Raw genomic sequence first — 24,722 nt, 5'->3', positions numbered from 1 at the left:
CTTGAATCCCGGACGCAGGGTTGAAGATGAGAAAGACATCACCACGAACAGGTCTTCACAACAAACCGAACAGGTTCAACGAACCGAGAATTGAAAACAGCAAACTCCAACGAGTCGAGGCGTACCGAGATTCACGAAGCGAACACGTTCGCGGAAAAAACGGAACTGAGGCTATGGGCGTCGTGCGTCCTACTTATCACATCGGGGGCCGTCGGAGGAGGTCCTCGGGGACGGCGCATCGACGCAGGACGCAGACGCCAAAGATTTTCCGAAGCAGCACAGCTGTGGACATTACCTGTCATAGATATGGAATACGTCGGAGGACCCAATCCCCTCGAAATATAGTTACTTACTTTTAAAGAGCACACGAGTTGGAAGAGACTATGGTTTAAGAGGCAATTAAAGCTAGCCCTGGCTCAGTGAGCAATGTCTGAGAAGAGGTCTTTCCTACATCTGCCAATGCTTACTGCAAGTTTATGTTCATGCCTTCTAAACATTTGAAATACATATGGAGTAAAAAAATACTATGATTCATTATTAGGTTTTGTGTTTATAAGTAGGTTGTGATCACCTCCTAGCGTGGTGCTGCCCACCCCCCTTTTTTTAGAATCATGCCCGTCAAAAGAGAACATTGGGAATTGTGACAAATATGGGGAATATGTCCCTTCTCCCCAGGGCGAGACACCCCCTTTGAGGCTAGGAATGTGAGCCCGCTCTGCAAAACTTCCCTAGGGGTTTGGGCAAGCAGGGCCTCACAGGGAGTAACTCCCCTTGAAGGAACAAAAACTCCCATTTAGATGGAGAACTCCCTATACCCAATATACTCTCTTCCGATATGAGAGTAAGAAAAGGGAGCATGACACAGTTGGCTAAGGGTAATACTGGACTTTCCTCCTGCTTGACAACTTGTAATGAACAACACACCTCTTCTCATTACAGGAGCAAGAAAAGGGCCAACCACCCATGAATGGAGGAGATTACCAACGCTGAGCTGACTCCCTGACTGAGTGTCGGCAAGGGGAGGAGCAGTGCAGAACAGTGGTGCTGCTGCAGCGCAGAAGAGGCAAACTCCCGACCGTGACGACATGTGCCAGGGGAGGAAACCCGCAAGTCCAGAGAAGCCGAGGCCAGGCCGAGCAAACCAGACCTGGAGGCAGGACCACATCCAGGACGTGGTAGGCTCAGAGCACGCGAACAGAAACAGAGTCCAGGGACGAAGAGAGGGCTGGATCCTTCGCACTCAGTACGAGAGCCAATGAAGAGCGAGAGAGGCGCGAGACTGGTAAAACCCAGAAACCACCAGCCTCTAGTGTGGAGAAGTGGCAAGTAGACGAGAGTGCCGCTGCTGCTTGCAAGACAGACCCTCCCTGGAGCAAGCACTGCAACACAGCAGTTACGTGGGTTGTCGAGGTGGTAGGGAGGAAGAGAGACGAGGGAACAAGCTGGGAGGATTACCCTAGCCCAATCCAAGGGTCACAGGGACCTCAGAAGCCAACAAGAGCGAGAGGAGGTACAGGGTTGCGGTAGCCAAGAAACTCGAGCAGCATAAGCCAACAAAAGGGTCACAGAGACCCAGAGACCATAAGAAGCCTACTCCTATAAAAGGAGTCACAGGGACCCAAGAAAAATGGGAAAAACAGAAATAGAAAAGGGTCACGGGGACATTCGCACGCTGAGTGAGATATTGGGGCAGGAGAACCAAGAAGAACCACAGTGGTAAAATGTGCAGAGCAAAGAGAATACGTCAGTGGAGCACAAGGAGTGCCCCAAAATTGGTTGCAGTGTGGAAAAATTGACAAAACTGGTGGAAACGGATCAGGGCAATATCCCTCCACATGAAGAAGATTGGATATTGTGTTTTTTCTGAAACTTGATTATACTTTGAACCATGGGAATCCTTAATTAACTTTTTGATAGACTGACGAGAACGGATCTCTTTGAGAGGATTTTTGTTAATTTCTACTATGGATCAAGGCCAGCAGGGATTCATGGAAAACACTGAACTTTGTGAAGATCCAAGAGTGCATGGCACAAAGTCCATTTCTTTTACATTTTGCTAGTGGTAGCACCAGTTTAGTAGATCTGTGTGGACGAGGACTATTTTTGTTTGGACCACTGGCGAGCACCTTCGCTTAGCTTCGTTAGGAACGGAACTTCCCTTTTAATAGTAAGGCCAGTGATGCATTTTATTTTAAATAAATGCACTTATTTATGTCCTCTGGTCCGAATCCTCCTTCTGGCTTGCCACAGAATACAGGTTTCTCATTTTGATACAGGACCCAGATTAAGCACATAGAAAGTGTGTTTTAGTCCATTTTATCCTCACATATGGGCCTTCCTCGTCTTATGTTCTAATAAGTGACCTGGTGACCATATCTCACCTTTGTGAAAATCTCTCCACTGGTGGCCGATCAAGAACAGGATCAGTCTCAAGATTGCCAATCTAGTTTTTAAAGCAATGTCTGGTCAGGCTCCCAAGTATCTGGCCTCTAACCTTAACATATTGCCCCACAAGGTGACTATGGTCCTCAGAGTCCAACTTTCTCATTATGCCCCCATCTAAATGCGTTTGTCTAGGCAAACCAGGATTTAGCTCCAAAAGCCCTATGAAATTGATCTTTACTCCTGCATGAAGACATCACACTACTTTTTCAGCTTTTCTGAAAGCTCTAACATTTTCTTATTTAAGTAAAGTTTTTCTGGACCACTGTCCATTTCAGGCAGATTTTATTCCAATTTTGGTTTGCTGCCAGCACCATGTGATGGTTCATTCCGTAGCCATTGCGCTGAACAACTGCTTTCAATAAATCAGTCACTGTGTATTGTAAGGGTGCAAAAGTAGGAGACCGATACACGGGTGTCTTGCTTTTGGCTACTGACTTCTATTAGATCAAAATAAAAGCAAAAATCCTACCTGTCCTTATTTCTAAGAGGGGTTTCCCTGCCTCAAACAAAATAAGAATTTGGTCAGGAGGTCCGTCAAAACCAAGTAGTCCACTGTCGTGTCATAACCTGTTTCCTGCCTTTAAACTCTAAATAAACGAAGGAAAAAAGGGGCAATCTTCTTGATCCAGAAGGTGGTCTCCCTTCTTCTGGACGATACCTCAAAGTTAATCTGTAGGAAAAGGGAAGTGCTTTTAGGGCACAACGCAAAAAGTCTCAAAAGGTTCTTTGGATTGACTCTCCACCAAGGCAGGAGAAGCAGGAAACAGGCAGCCATCAACCAGCAGCGACAGACAAGGTAGAGCGCACTTGTAGTAACTGCTACGTCAACGTTCACCCCATCTTAAACCACCTCCTCCTGAAATAATTACTTCTCCCCACTAACATGCACACCCAGGATACACGCGGAGGAATCCAGTATGCGCCCAATTTACAGGCATACATTGAAGCGTGCATTGTATGGTGAAACCCAGGCCTTTTCTCCCACTGGCTAGGAATCTCAAATCTGGGTGTGTTTCTCATTGTCTACCATTTTGTGAAACCCAGGCCTTCTTTTTCCCACTGTCTAGGAATCTCAAATCCAAGTGTGTTTCTCATTGTCTACCCAGCCTTTTTCTCCCACTATCTAGGAATCTCAAACTTGGGTATGTTTTCTCACTATCTACCATGTTGTGAAACCTGGGCCTTTTCTCATGGTCTACCATTTTAAGACCCAGAAGGAAGCATAGACCAAGCAGGGGAAAAGAACCCCAGTGAGGAACGCATGATCCTAACTTAATCTTCCCTAACAAGAGGGCGGGGGGACGACACCCAATCCATCCATGTTCACATACCGCTAGTTCACAGAGGAAACTTAAGTAGGTAAGGATCCCCACACAGGATGGGCAGGGAGAGACCAGAATCCTCTGACCTAAACATCGCCAACCCAAGGCGGGGAACACCTGCATCAGCCAGGTATACATACCTCTAGAGTAATACAGAAGAAAAATTGCCACTCCTCAACACGCCCGCCAACTAGATGGCCAAATAACAATTCCAATCACACAGGATAATCAGCAGCACCACTCTTCCTCCTGGTAGCAGTCGTGCTACCCAGGCTTCAAGACCACCTAGTACCTTAATGCGCCACCCTGTCATTCCTTCTTCTCGCTGGGGACCGGTGCTGGTTTGTACTGCGGCATCCCGTTCTTCACTCGTTCTCCTGTGCACACAGTACCGACTCTCACGGTTCCGCCAGGGAGAAATCGACTCCTCTACAAAATCCTTCTTCTATTTTTATTGCATGGTTGGAAATACTGCCAGCAGATTGTCTGGTCCACTCACTTTGGTTCCGCGGGCTAATCCTTAGTACGCTGCACCTCTTCCTCGTCACAGTACTGAATTGACTAGTCTCCCCGGAGTCAACAGAATTCTTCTTCGTCTTAGTATCTTGTAAGGGGACTGGCGACTAATGGGATGTTTGAAACGTATGCAAGCAAACTGTTTGCAGTAAATGGCAAATAAAAGTTTCAATGTGGATATCAGACATTTGGGGGCAGGATTGTATGAAATATGAAGTGTGCTTAAGCGGCTATGGACCATTTTACAGAAAGCACTGGTAAATATTTTGTCACCCGTCACCATTGGGCAAGAGCATTTATCTTTGGTTGAGCATGTAAACAAAGGAACACACCCTGCAGGTCAATCGGGATTTTTAAAACTCTGCAAGGTCTTAAGTGCAATATCAAATGAACTGTCTCAGGAAGTTGTACAATGACAGGCTGTGTCTGTGTGCGGGCGAGGAGGAGGTGGTGTAGTTCAACATGAAAAATTCTATTTCAAATATTGTAGGTAAAGTCAATTCCCAAGAATAGGTACAAAGCAACATCTCAAATGACAGAAGGGTTTACCCAACTGAAGTATTGCATCTGCAAAACATACTCTTTTCCCCTTCAATTCGTCCATTTTCCAGACACTTCTGCTTACATAATCAGTAGCCTATGCTTCTCCCCAGCTATGTCTTGTGCGTCATGTTTTGTCTTTCGTCTTCTTGTGCCCCCTGGATGCCTGCGGGCTTCGGTGCGATATAAATAAATAAAATAACTGCCACAGGTTTACTACGTAACATTTGACGATTATTGCATTTAACATTATTACATTATATGTATTTCGAATAGCACAGGGCCATTTTACCACATGTTTTTCTGAGTTATATACTGGAGTCTATCATTTCCTGTGCTGGACGCCACCCCACCCTCAATGTGATTCCTTCATCCTGGCCTACTGGAATTTGCATGGTTTTTAATATCTCTTGTCAGCACAACATCCCTTTGTTCCAGTGATCCGATTGTCCCAGAAATGTGAATCCCGATAAGATGACTTAGTGCTATGAATGTAGGCAGCATTTTAACTCATCCATTCGTAGTCTGAACACTGAATTTATGATTCATAGATGTGGATTTGCAAATCTGTATCACATTCATCAAATCTAAATTATGGCTGCATATAAGTAGCTATACGATTGGGTAGCACAGGGATACAAACTACTGAGAGTCCGCAATCAGACAAGGAAGTTGTTTGCAGGAACCTAAAATTGACCAAGGAATAAACCAAAAGTGACAAATGCATTTAGTAAATCTCCTGTCTATTCAACACAAATAATATTCAACCTATCTTCCAAAGAAAAGGTCATATATACCCGAAATCACTGTGGCTACAATGAACTGCAGTGCATGCATAAAGGTCTCGGACTAACTGCTGCCAACCTTTGTACCTTGTCCTTTCCTTGCCGTATAGCACACAGACTTTAGTCAAACTACAAGAACTTCACAAAACTAAGACTGCAATGTACTTACCCAATGTATTCTAGATCGGAGAAAATGAATGTTTTATTAACATCAAAACCAAAGGCGATGATATCTTTGGCATTTTCTATAGCAAACTGGTAGGCCTTCTCGGTTGTCAAGTCCTTCCAAAGGTATTTCTCATCATCAGTCATTTGGATGACCAATGGGACGTTAAACACCTCTTGTAACCACCTATTCAATGAAAAGAACATTGCACATTCCCATTAAGACTATGCAACCTGCAAAAATGTAACAATTTATTTGTAAGATTACAATTTGTTTTTAAAATAATAGAAAGAGGGACGGATCTCAAAAATAATTATTATATGACAAAACTTATATTATTTCTTGTGGTGATTTAAATGAGGACTCCACTTCAGATTTCAAGACATTTCTCAGACTGAAACACATTTTCCCAATGAATATTAATCAATAAAAACCCAAGACAAGCTCAACACTACAGAATTTGATATTCTATGAACTGGAACTTTGCAAAACGGTATGTTGGAAAGTGGACACACTTCTAACTACCTCTGACACCATTCCATTTTATATTGTCAATAGAACCTTAGTTTTACATATACCAGTTAGGGAGACTTTCATCAAGCCCTGTGATCAGGGCCCTTCGGGAGGGATGGGGGTCTTCCTGCATTAGGAGTACCACCGATTCCCTCAAGCTCACCAGGATCTGAAAGCGGTACTGTGAGAGTGCAGCCGATCCCTAACTCAGCAGGTGGGGTGGGGGGTTTATCAGGACCACGATACACTTTTCGCAAATCCCTGAATGAGAGAATGTCCACACTATATTTATATTAAAAAATATGTATTCTTCATATAAGACAAGGCAAGAGATAAATCACTACACTGACAGGTAAGTAACTTTGAAAAACAAAAAAGGTGCCACAATGTAACAAGTAAAACAGTTTTAGAAACATTCGGTAAAGAGCCTTTCCTCCAAGGGAAAATGCCTTAATGAGTAAGCTGCACAATTTTCCTATATAGGCCAGAACGGTGCAAGATGGGCCAAGGAATAGCAGTAGTGTGGATTAAAGGCAGTCTATGGTGCGAAAGAGTTACCTTATGCAAAGGTGCGCTGAGAAGCAGTTTCTGAAGTTGGTGACGAAGAGTGGGCCCACGGATGAAGAAACAAATGAAGAAAGGATTCGACAGCCGAGCTGGAGATTCAGGAGTGCAGTCTGACAAAGCAGTTCTGCAGAAGGCTGTTGGTGGTTTCCAGATGCAGACACTGAACATTTGTTTAGCGGTGACCACCTTAGTTTCTAGCAACACCACCCGTGCAGGAGTGGGCCCAAGACGTTTGGGAAGAGCTATTACTGATAATTCCCAAGTCGAGCGTCTGGCCGGCTGAACTGAAATGCAAAGATGCTGCTATGCGAGCTAGTCAGCGATGCAGGGTTACTCCGTCCTCCTTGGGCAGATGATTCAAATTCTGAGGTAGGTTTGAGTAGACCACAGGGAAGAACGATTACTGAATAATGCTCGTCAATTCACACTGGAGAGGGACAGGGGGCCGATACTGGCAGTAGAGTTGCAGGATCCAAGACAGCACAGGCCCACAGAGCGTCCAAGAAAGGGTGGAGTTGGAACCAGAACATTGCCTGATGTCCCGGGATAAAGAAACTCAGATCAAATCAGCATGGAGAGTCTTGACAGTGAAGGGGCTTCTATGTTTGGATCTGAACAGGAGCTTCAGAGAGAAGAGGCCTTCAAGTAGGGACTATGTGCCAGTTGTCCCCACCAGAACAGGGGGAAGGAGCACTGCAGTTGCTTTCTTCTGGTCATCTGCAGAGGCAGAGCTCTGCCGTTGGGTTGGCTGGGTTATCAAAGGATGGCTGGTGCAGAGCTTTGGTACTTCCGAGGTCAGCAGGTATAGAGTTTCAATAGTAGACAAAGGGTAAATGTATTACTGTATGAACCATTAGAATCTGCAGGTGTGTGTAATAACCGATAATACGATAATGTTTTTTCCCTTTCGAATGTTGCTACAAATGTAACCGCAAACACACACACAAGTGAAGGTGCCCTTTGAAGTGTATTGAAGTATTCCGAAGTGTTCCAGTGTAAACGTCTAAAGTATATAAAGTGATTCTGGTGTGTATGTATAATAAATATATAATTTTAAATAAATTATACGTGTAAGAGTTTCTTTGGTGTGCATGCCTAAATAAGGTTAAGTGTACTTCCTTACAGCTCACATCTCCCTCTTAAAATAAGCCTGACTGCTCTGCCACTCTACCAAGGTCCTGAGTTAGTACAGACTGATAATAAGAGTTGGAGATCTACAAACCACTGGGATAGTTTAAGTCTTACTAGCAGTAGGACTTTAGGAAAACTCCCCCAATAGTATCCTGAACAGTGGCTTCTCGCGGCAATATGCTGTAACCCCCCCCCCCACCCCGCCTTGCATTGTCATTCTTGTAGTTCTGACACAACCCAAGTCCCTGACCCCATCCTCTGGAGAGGGCGACTCCACTTACTCCTGGGTAGGCCTCCTACCCCAGGTTGCAACAGGTTCTTTGGAGTAAGTCATAAGGACTCTCACGGCAGAGCAAACAAAACAGTTGCACTCGGTCAGGATTTGGATGAGTACTCCCATTGGGCTGCTTGAGATCCTTGGAGCAGAAAACTGACAGATTATGTGAAAAGCGTGGCTGAGAGGTTTATCAACCCCTCCATGTGAAATTAACCTGTTGCGCATTGGCCTGGCAAAGTTGAAGATAAACAGACATGTGCCTTGTGCAATTCAAGGAAATACTCATGCCACAAATATGTAGTCTGTGGTGGCATTAGACTAAATGTCCCAGCCAACACCCACGAATCAAGATTAGATGCCCAGTGTTAGGGAGAATTCTCAGAAATGTGCTAATTTCCCTTACCTTTTGAGACCCCCCAGCAACTTTGCTGGATTTCTAAGATTTTAATTTCCACCTGGTAAGAGTGTGAGCCTTTTTTCCCACTCTCATGTATTTTGATGTGCGTTTTACTTTTGTGTTCTTTGGAAATGGAGTTTTAGACAACTCAATAGGCATCGTTTTCTTGTGTGTCACACAGCACCTTCAGTGCAGTGGCACAGGGATGTCTTTCAGACTTCCCAAGGTTTAAATACTTTCTGTGGGGTGGACTACTGTCTTCCAGGGCATGTGAAGTTAAATTGACTTTGCTAGTCTTTTTAAATTCCTAGACACAGCACACACTATCTTCCTATAGAGCGCTGGACGGGTTGCCTAGCATCCCCTGTGTCTATAACTCTATGTAACAGTCAAATGTTACCCTTTCCTCTTGAAATGGCTGGTGGCAGTGGTTTTAGAACAAACTACCATGATTTTTCCCGACCGCGAACACCGGTAGCTAAAAATCGGGTCAGCCATGTTTTTCAATATGACGCCCAAGACCTCTCTGTAAAAACAGACCCAGTCATCTTTTTTTGCCATTTCTTTTAGGAAAGGTCCATCTAGTGTTCGTCTCCACGCGCCAAACCAGGTTTGGTCCCTTTGTTCGATGGACTTTGACAAGCTTCAGTGCTCAAGCCCTCCTCTGGCGCATGAGTGTCTGGGGTGGACAGGATGTGAAGGAGGTGACCGAAACTCCCTGTGTGGTCTTCTAGGAGACCTGAAAGCACTCTGGCGTGATTGGCTGGCGACTGTCTGGTAAGGGCAGCCACCCTGCTGGTTGAGTGACAGCTAGGCTGGAATGAATGGGAGAAAACTGTTTAAAATCAGGTCTCTGGGACCTGGAAGGCAGAGTCGACCACTAAAGAACCGAAGACGAGCTGAAGGAAGATGACTGCTGCAACTCCTGGACCGTTGGTTTGCCCAGTGAAGCCCTGATGCAGGTCCAAATTGCCTGAAACTCCCTCGACAGAGAAGCCCCTTCAAGGACGACTTCTTCCCTTGAGCTGGTGGGAACAACCAACTCGCAAGTCACCTGGACACCGTCTCCATACTGGTCGAATTTTCATCAGAGTGCTGTTGAAAACCGGATAGCCAGTGAGAAGGATGCCAGTTTGTGGACTTTAAGGCACTCACACCTTAAAAACGACGTTTATCCAAGCTTGTGGCTTTTTCCCTGGGCAGTGCAGGAACCTCCCGACGTCCACCTTATTGTCCCCACGATTGAAGCTCAGAAACTGCGAGATCTGCAGGAAATGCCAGGAACAACTGCCTCAGCTACAGCTTTTCTTCATCAATAAGGTACTGCGCAAACGCAGCGTGGAAATCCTTTGTGCCACGGTGAAGGTTTGTAAAACTTTCCCAACTTTGGAGTCTTGTTCGCTCCTCATCTGTCATAACTATTTTTCTGGCAAACTACTTCTAAGAACATTGGCAAAGACTAAACCGTTTACTACCAGAACTGTTCTATCCTATCCAAGACACTGAACCATTGACTTTGGCCCAGGCCTATTGAATTAGTGAACTGAAACTATTTGCCCTGCCTCTGAAAGTAATTGTGTTTTGATTCTTATAACCTTTGTCCTTCTACTCCTTTTGAAAGTTACTTAAGTGCCATTTTGCTCCCACTTCAGGGGAGCATAACTTCTTCAGCAACTTATTGGTTGTGTACTGTAGTGTATTATAGTGTGATATTGAGCTGCTTCTTACTAGTGGAATGTTTTCTAACTAAATCTGTAAATAAATGTATATTCTTTTACCAAGAAACCTTGAGTAAGTGTTTGTTTGAACTACTGTGATTGCAAGTCCTTTGTGTAACATCTTGTACTGCTCACATCCCTCTTGAGATAGGTCTGACTGCTCAGCCACTGCTACCACATAACTGTAGTACAGGCTTGTACCAAAGGTGAGATTGTGCTTACACCTGTAGTCTTAATTGTGTGTAGTGTTCCCAAAGGGAACTGCATGTAACGAAGAAGTGGTTGTGCCAAATACGTTGAAACCGGTCGTTCCAGTTTAAATGCCTGGAAATTAGATCATGAAAATGAACATACAGCCCCGGAGAGAAATATAATATTTGTCCAAAAAAATGGTTATGATTTAGTGATGGTCTTACAATTTTTGTTATTTAGGTGCATGACCGTATAAAGTGAATGTAGATTCGGACATGCGTGTATGGACTGAGGTATACTGCCCAATACGAATCTGAGATATTGTTTTTTTCATTTTCCTGCATTGAATTAATGTCTTTGATTTGTTCCTCATTTCCTCCATATTTTTATATTAATTAAATAAATGTTTCTATTTTTTTGCAAATGGTGTCCTCTGGATTTTCTCTTTCCGAACAAAACTTTGTAATTCCGTAATTCAGAGAGTGGGGGTTGTAAAAACTGGAGGCAGGTATCTGCACTCCTGCGCGCTACATGGCAGAGTAGAAGCACAGAGCACCCCAGCGAAGATTCTCTATTTGGTAACGATGGACGAGTAATCAAGGCTTAAGCTCTCAGGAGGTGATGCAGGATGTTCAACAACAGTGTAGTCCCCAAGCTCCCACAAAGGAATGTCCACACACTATGTTAGTGATAACACAGTTCTTTATATAAATAAGGTTCAAGTTATATACACAATTACAATAACACACTTTGTGCTCAGGCAATACTATAATGATAAATGTACAATTTCTATGTGGTACCACAATTACTCTGACTCCATTAAAATGCACTAACTACTGACAGTTTCAAATGGCATACAAATCAAATAGCAAAAGGTATCACCCATAGACCTGGGAGGAAAACAAGTTGGTTAAACAATTGTCAGAATACTGGGTCCCTACCTACCAAAGTCAGTTCTGTGTGAGGACCCTCCCCACCCCCCCCCCAACCTGGGCAACCTGTAAATAATATATTAAACAAGCCCAGTCCATATATCGCTTAGCAGAGTCTTATTGACTTCTACAAATGTTCTACTACCCAATGTACCTAGTTTAGCAGAGTTCGACAACGGGTCGTCAACGGATCCTTCTTGAGTGAACTCCCTTTAAGTCAAGAGCCACGGATCATTGTGATCCCTCAAAGAAAAGGGTGAACAATGGCGTTGAGGCAGCAGCTTCGGTCCTGGCGGTGCTCGTCGACGATCGGTCGTGGACGTTCTGCGAAGTTTTGGCGTGTGGTGCACCTCCACAGCGATAGTTAGTTGCCGCAAAGAGTCAATGAAGAACGTAGGACCAGCAAGGGCGTCACGTCGCCGGCGGTTGGCGTCTGATCAGGACTCGACCATGACTGGCTTTCGGATCTTAGTCTGCGTCTTTCACCGGCGGGACAAGCGGTCGACTGTGATGAGCAAAGGAGTCCTTGGTTCAAATATCTTATGCAATGGAGCGTTGTGGCTCCGGTCGACGATTATGGTAGTCTACGACGATGGACTTCAATGTCCAGGCTATTCAGTTCAGATTCCTCGGCCGTCTCCGGTCGGCAGCCTTTCGAGGACTTACTTCCAGGGAGCTTTGGTGAAGATTAGCTCTTGCTCGATATTCTCTCGTATCTCGGGAAGAGGTCTCCTAGCCAGGTCCTCTCTTGGATCAGTTCTTGGAGACACGACAGCTTTCGGATTGCGTCGAAGGAAAGCAGTAGCAAAGCCGCCTTCTTCCAGCTGGGCTTCAAGGTAAGCATCAAGTTTCGATTTCAGCTGTTTCGTCTCTCATTCACACTGGTGTGCCAGGCTCAGGCAGCCAATCGTTCATCAGGGCATTCAGCAGGCAGGCAGCCAATCAGGCTCACAGTGCTTTCAGGCCATTCTTCTCCATCTAGACACTCACAACAAGGAATGTGGAATGGGACAAGCACCCAGCCATACTCCACACTGCATTCATACCAGTTTCGGGCAGGGCTGTCTCAGTCATTGTGTTACACATCAGAAAACACACCCATAACATGACATTTATATTGGTCACACACTCCATTTATTCAGGACCCACCCCAAAGGCGTACCCACAACATGCAGTCACTGGGAAGGCTCCTGCCAGTCTGGCCAGGATTTCCGCATGATACCATATATGGAACTTCCACCCAACAGCCAGTCAGGGGAAGGGACAGAGTCAGGGCTTCCCAGGACTTTGGAAAAACAAGGTAACAGGCAATAGAAAGCAAGAGACCACAGGGGCCATCTTGCCTCCCACCAGGAATCAACTGATTCCAATGGCAGGGCCTGGGTATCCCAAAATGGAGGATACTCGGAGCACCTGTCAAATTCAGCATGGAGCTGTCACCAGCCCATACCCTGCTCTGTGGGCCACACACAGGTGCCCAAACACATACACAAGGAGTACAGGGTTGTACCCATGGACCCCTGTGCAGAAAAAAAAACCCAAAAAAAGAACACATGATAAAAGGACTACAGGACAAGGACATGGAGGCCCTGTCCCTCCAATGCATTTCCAGCATCACAGATTTCCCTGCCAATTTTCCAGGATTTGGATTAAACTTGCCCGAAAAATAAAGCCCAAAATCAAGCTAAATGTACAGGATAAAATGATGTCAAAAGTGGGATTTCTACTTAACACACTGAGTGTACCATCTCTTTCAGAATACAAGCCTTTATTAAATTAGAACTTGCATCCCCCCCGCTCCCTTCCCCTGCCCCTCCCCATCTACCGCTTAACAGCCATGCATTTTAGCACTGAAATAGCAGGACATTATTAATACACATTAAAAGATAATTTTGTATATGAGACTCACGGTTTTGGAACATGTGTTCTTTTGATTCTAGACCTCTGCATCAAAGTTATAATGAAAACCAATTTTAAAATGCAGCAAATAATACTTAATAAAAGTCTCAGCTTATTTTCTAGTCCTGGGACAAAGGTTGTATACAAATTGTTCGTTTTACAACTGTTCGAATTACAATTGACCTTTTCACAATTCACCGAATTGTGAAGGTCAATTGTAACATATATGTGGGGGGGAAACCCCCCACCTAACGTCAAACCCCCCAAAACCCCTATATATATATATATAAATATATATTACCAAACAGAGATATATATATATATATATATATATACACGGTCAATTGTTCATTCGAACAATTGTAAACGAACAATTTGGGTAATACTGGGACAAAACCTTGTTGGCATAATGAAGTCAGAAAAGTTTGGGATTCCTTTGTAGTATTGGCCCAAAGTACTTATTTAATGGCTGGATAAGAGCATCTGGTTTCCAGATGGGAATTTACAATCCCCTAAACTCAGTCCTAACTCTGCACCCCCAATCAGCAATGTATATCCTGGGTTGAACAGAAGTTTAGCTTGTTGTCAGGCTCAATCAGTACATCCAGCATTGACAAAACCACATAGGAACATCTATCTGGCCATGCAGAGTAAACAGTAATGTATTACTGTACAACTTTAGCAGTCTAACATGAAACTATAACACTCATTCCATTTTCAATAGGCTTCTAATTACATTCATAAATGAATAACAGTATTTTCTCTGAAATATACTTGTGAAAGGATAGTCAACTTGGTGTTGACTGCTCTTGGAAAAGGGAATAGACTATGTACATTCAACATTACCTCAAACGTTCTGAATGGGCTACTCTGCCAAGCTAAAGCAAAATTATGCAAAAACGTTTTTCTTTGTTGCTTGGTTGCATTATTGACACAACATGGGTAAACAGGCACTGGTTCTTGGGCTTTCTTGCATTTTAGCTCTCCATTATTTTCAGCGAATGGAATCAATATAGCTGAAGTATTGCTCTACCTTACACAGGCTTCATATTTATTATCTGAAAAGTCTGATAGTACCTCAGTGTTTTAGTGCAGTAAACCACCAGACCTTCTGTTCATGGTTGGAGAAAAAGCACACCAGAGACAAAAATAGCCAGGCACGTTTTCAGCATTTTGCGGTTTAGTTTAAAATGTGTGGGTCCATTTCTCTAATTTTGGCTTCATAAGGCGAAGGAGGTGTACCTGCCATGCTACCCATTTCATGTTTAGGATTAGGGTTTCGTAGTAATGTGGGGTAGAGCTGTAGTTTTAGCCATTACCTATTGCTGTACTGCTGCAGAGCAGTAGTCCTTTCAATAGTAGTATTTGCTACTCTCTTTTCCCTCTTATGCCTCTGATACATATGCACCTTTATCATTTAGCATGGTCTCGTCAACTATGCTGGTATATAAGATGTGTTGTTGAAGCCACTGAATGGTGGACACAGTATCCAATTCCCGACAAGCTATTCAATTAATGATATTTGCAAAGAAAGGTATGAATCTTTCAAAGTAATTTGACTTTCACAAGGAGGAATTGAAGGCCATCCAGTGTTGTCATCAGAGGAGATGTCCGAAGAGACACTGCGGTCAGTCTAACAGATTTATTCTGACCGCATCACAGGTATTACTTCAACAGACAAAAGCAGCTTCAACTGCAGTAGAATATTCATGTGATCAGCAGATCCCTTCCAACCGCTACATGCAAGTTGAGTGGGACAATCAACCAAGACATATAACCAAACCCATTCAGTAAGAGAATTCCATGTTCAATTTTTTTATGCGTTTAACTAAAGAAATTTGACATTTGGCTTTCTGCCCCTCACCCTTATTTCTAGCTATAATCAATGAAAAAGATGGGATTGCAAAGATCATACGTAATGATTATGACCAGCGCAGATCTATGCGATCACCGAGTGCCTGAACATACCACATTCGGAAAACCCGAATGCAAAAATGCAGGCATGCAGTGATCACCTATATATCTGTGCCATTGTACAATGGCACAATCCAAGCCTTGCAAGTGCGGGAGACACCCCCACAATCCCCAATCTCCTTGTGCAATATAACTGGAATTCTGCATTTTCGTCTACTGCAAATGCACAGTAAATTTACATTCGTTACATTTTTCTTTTTTCAGTATTTTGGCATGATACAGTCTAGTGAATCACAGTATGAAGCCACAATTAAAATAAGTGGGACGCATACTATGGAACCTGAATCGTATAAGCAGTTGGCACCATGAACATTCAATCAGTCTTACAAACATCAAGCAGTCTGAGTTCTATGGCTTACATTTCTTGTAATGATCTACACATTACCAGAAGTCCTCCATCACTGCTCACATCTATGGCAGACACCTTTTTATGCCACCTAATAAGTTATATTTTTACCATCACACTTCTTGCAGACTTGGATCTCATTCTTAAAATGTAACGTCAAATCTGCTTTTTATGTAAGCTGCTCTGAAGCCTCCTTGGACATATGTAACAGGGATCAAGCCGTAAAGGCTATGGTACTTACTTCGTAAAGATAAAAGGGATCAGGTGACCGACGTGCATTGCCTCCGACGAAGGTCCCCGTCCTGTGTAAAGGTAGAAAGGTTTCTTATTTTCGTAGTCATCAAGGACCTGGTTCATATCTCTAAAGAAAATAAATGGGAACAAACATATCAAAACTACAACAACTAGGTCATTATTCTGTATGAAATAGTATTGCTTTGGAAGCCAAAAGTTAGAGTGCTAGAGTGCGATGTTAGAAGACAGAACACTGCATTATAAAAAAGTGTACTATACACAAAGCCTTAGTAAAATAAATAAAAAAATAACACAATGTGGCTACTTTCAACAGGAACTAATTCGCAAATGTATTGGAAGAGAGGCACTCCTATTAAAATAAGACGTTAGACCCTGCCAAGGGTTAATAAAGTTTTGTGGAGCGGAGGATGTTTTCAGTCTTCTGGCTCATGGGAAGCAATGTGGTATGCAAACCTTGCTACAATATCAACACTTCTAGGCACACAGCAGTATAGATTAGATTTACCAGAGAACAGAGATTCAGATAAGATTTTGAAGTGAGCTTATTTTGCTCCCAATGTTTTGAAGTCAGGAGTAAAATGATTTTGAACTCTAAAACAGATTTTTGTACTTTGTTCTTCTCTGAAGCTAGTAATTCAAGCGTTCATTTAGCTAAAAATTACTATTCGGAGCAGTTATTAGATATATTGGTGCTCCTTGTCGCACGGTTTTGCTGGCAACACTGATCTGAAAATATCTTTGCAGCTTGATGGGTGGAGGGAGGCTTTGTTTCCTAGTTTTAGTTGGCCTCATTTTACTCCTAGCTTCTTTATTTTTTTTAGAGTAATTTACTGTTTGTAGGGAGTAAGAGTGGCAGGTACACCGCCTTTCTGTAGGGCCATCAAAGAAGAAACATTTTGTTCCTGGACGGTCAGAGAATACCCAATGAATATAAAGAAGTATTGAGAGAAGAGGAGATAAAAAATCTGCTAGTTATACACATGGTGTGAGCCGTACGGCTCATGCAGTCGCTTGCCATTCAGTTACCAGAACGGTCAATCTTGAAAAGCCATCAGGCAATACACATTTTTGGGAATGTCGCTGTAGAGCAAGATTAGCTTACGCGCGTGGCTGCAGCACAACGATCAATCAAACGTTTGTATTCATAATGATCCAAAAAATCTGGGCCATTTCCAAACCTTCCCACACAACCACCCACACGTTTGTCCGATCACAACTAGACTGGCTGTACACTTCTAGCAGCCTTACAGTGTTTTCCGATACATAATTTCCAGAGTACTCACAAGGTCGCAGACATTTTATCACTCTATACCAACTTCACTGGGATGACATGAGCTCTCTGCATCACCCAGAAAGTCCAGTACACGAGTGCTCAGTTCACCTAGTCCAAAAGGAGAACAGACCACTGGAAAAGGATGCTCCTTATTGCCAACAAAAGGACACAACAAGTCAGAATTTACCAACACAGGACAAAGCAATGCAAATTCCACAGCAACCTAGTCTGGGAATGTAACATCTTACCTAAATCTACAACTCAACAAACCTAATTTTCCATCAAACAGCAAAAAACAGAACTATTGACACTTCTGGAACAAAGCAAGTATTTAAACAAAACAAAAAGTAAAGTGCCTGCAACCATAGGTCAGTTTACTTTGGTCGTAGGGCCTACGCCAAGCCACCATACTACCATCAGTCACAAGTTAGCACACATATCGAGTTGCAAGCTGCTAACCTTGCATAAAAGCCACTTGCCCCCTGCTATGGATGCAAGTTCTCCACATGCACACAATACGGTTTCAAACATAACAAGAGTAAATCATCACTCAGCAATAACTAGTGGGTTGTGCACATTTTCTAGCCAGAATACTAGCAGACACAATACCTTTACTTTTACAAAGTGCCTGTGTTTATCATTTAGGTCTGGCCAAATACAGCTTTAGCTCACTGAAGATGTTACTCTTTTGTCAATATAATATTGGATGAGAACACAGGCTATGTTAAGCTCTATTGTTCTACCTATATGTGAACCATTTCCCGTTATGTGGCCATTGCCACTGGCAGAAAAGAGTTTTTCATTGCAGAGAGCTACACAGCATGTCTGAAAAGTTTTTTTTTCTATGTTGTACAATGGTTACATAAACCACATTTACGGTACAGTTTGCATCCATGTGTTTCAATACAATCAAAACACACAATGTAGGCAGACACGGAGTCCCAAAGCCTATCTGGTTAACTTATTATTTCTGTGCCCGCTACAACACCACAGACACTACATAATCTCCCACTTGGCCTTTGCTCTTACACCAGATATGTTTTGACTATCATTCAAATAGCCCTTTCATTATTAGAATTATCAAGCGTCTTGTCACAATGACAAAGAACACAACATATTATTCTAATTCCAAACGGATACACACATAGCCTGCTTAACCAAACTGTCCTTTGGAAATAACCATTTTACACAAGCAAAAACATAACTGTCCTAAACATCCAAGTGCTTTCCACGAGCTGCGCAAAGTTAGACTATTGCAGCAGGTACTTAATTGATTACAGTTAGATAGACTAAGCACCCACCTGTGTGGTTGTCACCAAAATACACACAAATAGAAAAATAAATCCTGTTACACCTTAGAGTTGTGCTACAGATTGGATCTTGATAAAATTTCAGCAGAAGCTACTGCTATGTAATGATTGTGGCAGTGAGTGTAAAGCAAATCATAAGACTCAAAATATCATAGTACAGAGTAACATAAGCATGGCTTTGGGGGACTTCTGTTCATTGTAAATGCACATGGAAATCATTAGCGACATCTCAGCCAATCAGAATGATTAAAATGTAGTAATAACTACTGATATTGACTGCATGCCGAACATTGGGACTTCAGCAAGGGATGCACAGCAATAATGTCTCTGCATTCAAAAAACAGCAATAGAATTTCTCAGAAATAGTTTTTTCACTTTCTATGAAAAAAGTGTTCACTTTAGAGAAGTCCTCTACTTTTACAATGCAGCTAATGAATGCTCATGTTAAAACATTTGCCGTTCAAAGAACACAATTAAAATACTTCTCTTATACAAACAACCCTGTTATTCGAATACAACCACATTTAAGTAAAATGGTTTGTCCATTTACTTTATCCACTATTAAACTAACATTTTTACTTCATCGCCTTAACTTCAACATTGCATATATATATTTATATATTCTCTCCCCCTCCCTCTCTCTCTCTCTCTTACCCACCTCCCTGTCCCAGGCGTACCGAACGCTGTGGTTAATTAAAAGGTAACCCCTATCATCTGAGTTTCTTCCTTAGGCTAAAAAAGGGTATCCCCAAGATGAAGGCTGGCTAACTCCCAAGGGATCTTCTCCTGACCTAACCCCACTTAGAACTCCAACTGGATATGGGTTGGCGATTCCTTCTACCATGTCCCACTTGTTCTCCTTGCACACAAAGTCTCTCCTGACCCTTCTCTACACTGGGCCCCAGGATGTTCCCCTTTTCCTGCCGTACCACTGTTCCTCTGCCCCCACACTCTGCCTTCCTACCTCCACCCTTCAATGTCATCAAGTTCCTTATTCCAAACACCAGCCTATTACAAATACCTCTAATATCACCTTCTTTCCTCCAATCTACGACACCACCTTCTATTACCCCTCTACTGTTACTGCACTACCACCACTACCTCTCTCCCCTGTTCCTGCTACTCCCACTACTCTCACAAACCCTCTCCTGTTACTGTGACTCCCAATACGACCAACTACCATCCACTACTACCAATACACCATCACCACTCCCAAATACTACTACTTTCTACTCCATCGCTAGTTCACACACTCTGGAGTTGGCAACTCTAACAGAGAGTCACCTCAAAGAACTACTCTACACTTACAATTGCTACACAGCATCAATCCTAGCACCAACATTCAAAGCTAAATTAACAGAAACAGAGCTATAGCATGATTTGAAAAGTACACACTGCACCAGTGTGCGTTTTGAACATGCCAGTCTATGCAAGCGATGCCTTAATCGCATGACAATCTTTGATTTAAAAAAATTGTTCACAAGCTGATCTGCTGAAAGACAGTTAGCTTTGTGACTGCTCTCTCAGCACTGCATTTTTCAGGAATTTAAAAAAAAAAAAAACATTGAAATCAATCACCTGTGGATAGGATTACATAGAGGCATTTAATTTTTTTTAATTATTATTTTTTATTGACATTAGTTTAGAAAAAGAAAACTTTTTTGTCATGTTATCTTCCATGTTTCCAACCAATCAACTAAAACAACAAGTCTTAATGCAATTATTAAGAATCAGTCACAAACATGTCCGTAAAATTGACAACGCTGCATGTTAGTTGTGTGTTAATTCCGGAAATTAGGTAAGTCCACCATTCTTCCATGTTATAATTTCTTGGTGAGAACTGTCCCAAATGTAATGAACGCTGCACTGCAATTTCTTCTGCAGTGGATCACTAGATGTTTTATTGATTCTAGGGCATTCAAACAGAAACGGCAATGATTGTTTGGCGTCTTTGAATCATGTCTCATCTTCAGTATCTCTTTTGTGTTATAGAGATTCAGTCAGAGTCTTATAAACCGATTGTGAAGGAAATTTTGACAAGTATTTTGGAAGCTCGCCAATCTTTTGCACTGAAGTGCCTAAGTCTATTGCAGTTGTCAAATTCCTTTTCGTTTTTCATTATTTACAATCCAATTCCATTGACGAAACCTTTTTTTTGCAACTTGTGGCATTTGCAAAACTTGAACCGTAGTAATGTCTGCCTCCTTTAATATCATTAACAATTTTTCTTCCCACTTATTGAGTAAGCCGGCTGATAAGTCCTTGCTCTTCTCACTTAAGATCATATAAGGCTTCACTGTGGGGATGAGGCGCATTTTACGCAACACTGAAATTGATTTCCAAACAACTGTGCCGTACAAGGATTCTATACGGAGTTCATGGCGAATAGCTACAATTGAAACCTTTTGCGGAAGTTTGAGTACCTTCCACCAGAACTTCCCCTCAAGTTGACAATTTCCTATGTGATGCTGGTAAGGTTACAGGATATGTTTGCAGTCTGGCAGAGTGTGGGCAATGCACACATACCCCCCATACCCCATGCGGTCAGATCTTCAATTTGTCAAAATATGTAGTAGTTCCAATCCACCGACTACACATTTCTATTAGAGGAGAGAAAAAAGCAAACAAAGTGGCAAGAGCAGTCCGGGGATTCGAGGGATAGCTGTAGCAACTAGTTAGGCGCAGGTAGAGGAAACTATTGACTGAACCAATGCAAGGAACCATGCTGACTATTTGCATGGGGAAGTGTGCAGCCATGGGGCTTCTGCAACTCAGTCTCCTACTACAACAACCAAACAAACGTTTGTAGTGTAGACAAGGTTTGCTTTCTGGTGTGGATTTCTATGCTAAGTCAGATTTGTAAAGCGCCAAAGCATCTTTCACTTTCTCTCATTTCAGTCTCCCCTCCGCCCCCCTCCACACCTCCTACAGCCTCTGCTCAACTACTTCACTAATGTACATTTTTATTTAGACCGTTTTCTGGTTCTTGATTCAAATGTTATGTAATGCTTGTTGTATTTCCTTTTGTCCTCCTGTAAAGTGCTTTGGCGTAAAGCGCTATATAAACATTTTATAAATACAAATACAAAATACACACTTTGATGTGGTCTTGTAGTGCTCTAGCACTTTTTTGAGAGGGGAAAATTAACATGGATCTGGGTTTTGCAATCATTGCATGGGAAGTTGCGCAGAATAATTTAGGTCACAGAACCTAAGCACTTTGTGACTGCTCGGAAACGTGTCACTGCACTAAGTGGCACAGCTTACACATTGTGCCTATTTGTAATCAGTGGAAAAGAGACAAAACAAAAAGACTGCTGACAGCTTCTAGTTTTAAGGCACCAAGCTAATGAATAACATTTATATACAAAGCTCAAATGTGATTTCTTCATGTTAAAATAGCCATACATGAAAGCAATAATACCCCACCTAATGTTTTTATTTGTATTGTTAAAGCGTGGATCTAGTTCGAAAGCAGTAGAACAGAGGTACTGTCTCAAGAAAAAGCACAAATAGATGACATTATATTTTGAAATATATGGAACTGAGAATATGACAGCAGGACTGCCCCATGGAGTTGGCATGTATCCGATAGGGAGGTGGGGCTAATGGGTTTGAAGTACTGAACCAAGTTTCGACTCAAAAGTACACTCATACACCCCCATTGCCTCTCGAGCCTCCACTTCCCTTCCCTTCCCTTCCCTTCCCTTCCCTTCCCTTCCCTTCCCTTCCACTGCCCTACCCTCCCCTCCCCTCCCCTCCTCTCCTCTCCTCTCCCCTCCTCTCCTCTCCCCTCCTCTCCCCTCCTCTCCCCTCCTCTCCCCTCCTCTCCCCTCCACCCGACCCGACCATTAAAGGACTGATCTTTCTAGGCTTCAGTTACTCAGCTCTAACACATTACTTCAGTTAAACAATTAATTGTGTGTGATAATTGAAGGGAAAATACACACCTGTGAGAAAAAACGATCCCCCGGCGTAGAAAGTGATGTGGTCTTTGTCCTGTGACCCTCTCAAACCGATCTATCAACTCCTTGTCAATTTTACTGCTACCGAATCGCACTGAAAGAAAGAAATACCATTGAGGATATTTAATCCTAAAAGCTTCATTTTCCATCCAATACCACTTTCCTCATTACTACACTCAATATAAAAATGGAATGCGATTTATATCATTGGCAATAGCAAAAAGAAATAGTTAATTGTTGGTTATATTACTATGTTCAATCACTTATTTGGATTGGACACATCGCCTACAAAGTATCAGTCTTCACTTTGCCCCCTTCTAAACTTCATGTCTATAGTGCTATGAATGTAATATATGCAATTCTGAATAGCATGTTCTATGTTTATAGGCTTTTTTACTGCGCCAAATCACCATCCTATTAGTCTTGGAGTGCCAAGACTTGTCTGTTTAGTGCCGCACTGTGTCCTCGGCATGGCTATACAGACCTTTGTCTGCTGGAAGAAAAGAAAATAAGCGAGTGGAAGAGGTTGGGAAGATACTACGAAACAGAGATGGAGGGATGCGGGGAGAAGGTTTTGCAATAGCATAGGTGCAGATCAGTCTCATTAGGTGGACCATGGTTCTGCAAAAGTGTGGAGATGGGAATGTTTTGAATTGTTATGATAATTTGCTTGCGTTTCAAAGGCAGATAAGGAGAATTTTTAAGCTTGTACACAATGTAATGTTGGATGCATGAGAGGCTCAAGAGCATGCTTGGGCAATCCCGGAAATTGGTGGATTATTGGTCTGGATGTCTCTATACTTTGTACTCCAGGTCAAACTCCAGAATGTTAATTACGTGACTGCCATGCCTGATCCAAGAGTGGCATAGTCAAGGATAGACAATGCATAAAAGGTGAATGTTGTTGGTAACAGAATGTAATGAAGAGAGATCAAAAAGATTGTTAAGAGATTGTTCTGGAATATTTTAGATCAAGGTGAGGCATGGTGGTGCCTTTTTTGGACCTAGGCTATCAAAGTATATAAACAAGTAAGGAGGAAAGGGCGAGATGTCAGTACTTCTGTATACAGTGACAGACTGGTGCCCTCCCCTCCTGTCATGTTACTATCCTTTGACTGTTACCACGAGGCAATGCCACGCTCCATATAGCACTTTATGCGTCCTCACATGACTGTTGGCTTGGGACCTGAAAGTTTCCCTCCATGGTCCTCAAACACGAACACCAGTGCGCCCAAATATCAACACCGAGAGGCCCCTCAGCAAGCCAAAGTGAGGGGAATGGGCGTGAAACAGAAGCGAATAGACCCTTTCACTACCTCACAGGAAAGAGAAATGGTGACGTAAGCAGCTTGGATACCTGGAAATCCCTGTAATATTAGGGAAGGTTTGCATGTGAGAAATCAAAATCTGCCATATTCACAACACCCTGAGAACTTAGCAAATCATCCTTTTTTTGTTTTGTCCCCTTTTAGGTTATGCCAACAAGGATTTTATAGTGCACCATGTCACCACCTCAGAAGTCTCTCTAAGAGGAAACCTTTGCTTCTGCCATTATGAGTATGGGGACATTGAAACAATTCCCAAGAAAACACAGAGCAAAGCCCTTCTGCTTACTCCCCAAATGACCACTAACAATGACGTTCTATCCATGGGAAAACTGTAAGGAAATATGAGCACTTTTAAATTAAGCTAGCTTTCTAATTGTAAATCAACAGGTTTTGGGCTTCTACTCCATCGAGCTAAGGACTAATCGTAAAACTACTATTCTCTTTAAAGTGAGGGGGGTGAAGCCTGCAGTGGTCCCACCAAGTGACATAAGCCCAAGGTCACCTAAAAAAACAGAAGTAACCAAGATGTGTGAACAAAGCACTATTCCCCTAACCAATATTGAGTGTTCTTCCATACATTTGCACAATCAAAATCACTACACCGCAATCAGTATAAATGTTCTTTCATATACAGTTATAATCAAACTCATTGATGACTCAAACGGTTGGTGAAATTTTTCATTCTTACTGGGTAGCCAACACGTGTTAGACCTGAAACAGCAAGTCTTGCTCAGGGCTTGCTTAGATTATTGTTGAGCAAGTGCTCAAAACCAGCTTTCTGTTTACAGTAAATTGCTCACAATCATCACCATCAACAGTCGGGAATATATCTTCCCCAAGTACCCTGTATTAAAGAGCCTAGATGCGCACA

The 24,722-nt window shown here is 42.7% G+C and overlaps 1 protein-coding gene across 3 annotated transcripts in view; it reads right to left on the bottom strand.

The window, feature by feature from the left end:
* The window catches only part of WARS1 (tryptophanyl-tRNA synthetase 1), a 285,365-nt gene that overhangs the window by 179,276 nt on the left and 81,367 nt on the right, over window positions 1-24,722 (bottom strand). For all 3 annotated transcript variants that reach the window (XM_069637773.1, XM_069637774.1, XM_069637772.1), the window contains exons 4-6: window positions 22,509-22,617; window positions 15,962-16,081; window positions 5,778-5,960 (exon numbers count right to left, since the gene is read on the bottom strand). In XM_069637773.1, coding sequence (XP_069493874.1) covers window positions 5,778-5,960; window positions 15,962-16,081; window positions 22,509-22,617 — 412 coding nt within the window. The remainder of the gene's footprint in view (window positions 1-5,777; window positions 5,961-15,961; window positions 16,082-22,508; window positions 22,618-24,722) is intronic.

The sequence above is a fragment of the Ambystoma mexicanum genome, chromosome 14 (genome assembly GCF_040938575.1).
Source record: "Ambystoma mexicanum isolate Mex_15411 chromosome 14, UKY_AmexF1_1, whole genome shotgun sequence".
NCBI lineage: Eukaryota > Metazoa > Chordata > Amphibia > Caudata > Ambystomatidae > Ambystoma > Ambystoma mexicanum.
This window is presented reverse-complemented; position numbering and strand designations above follow the sequence as displayed.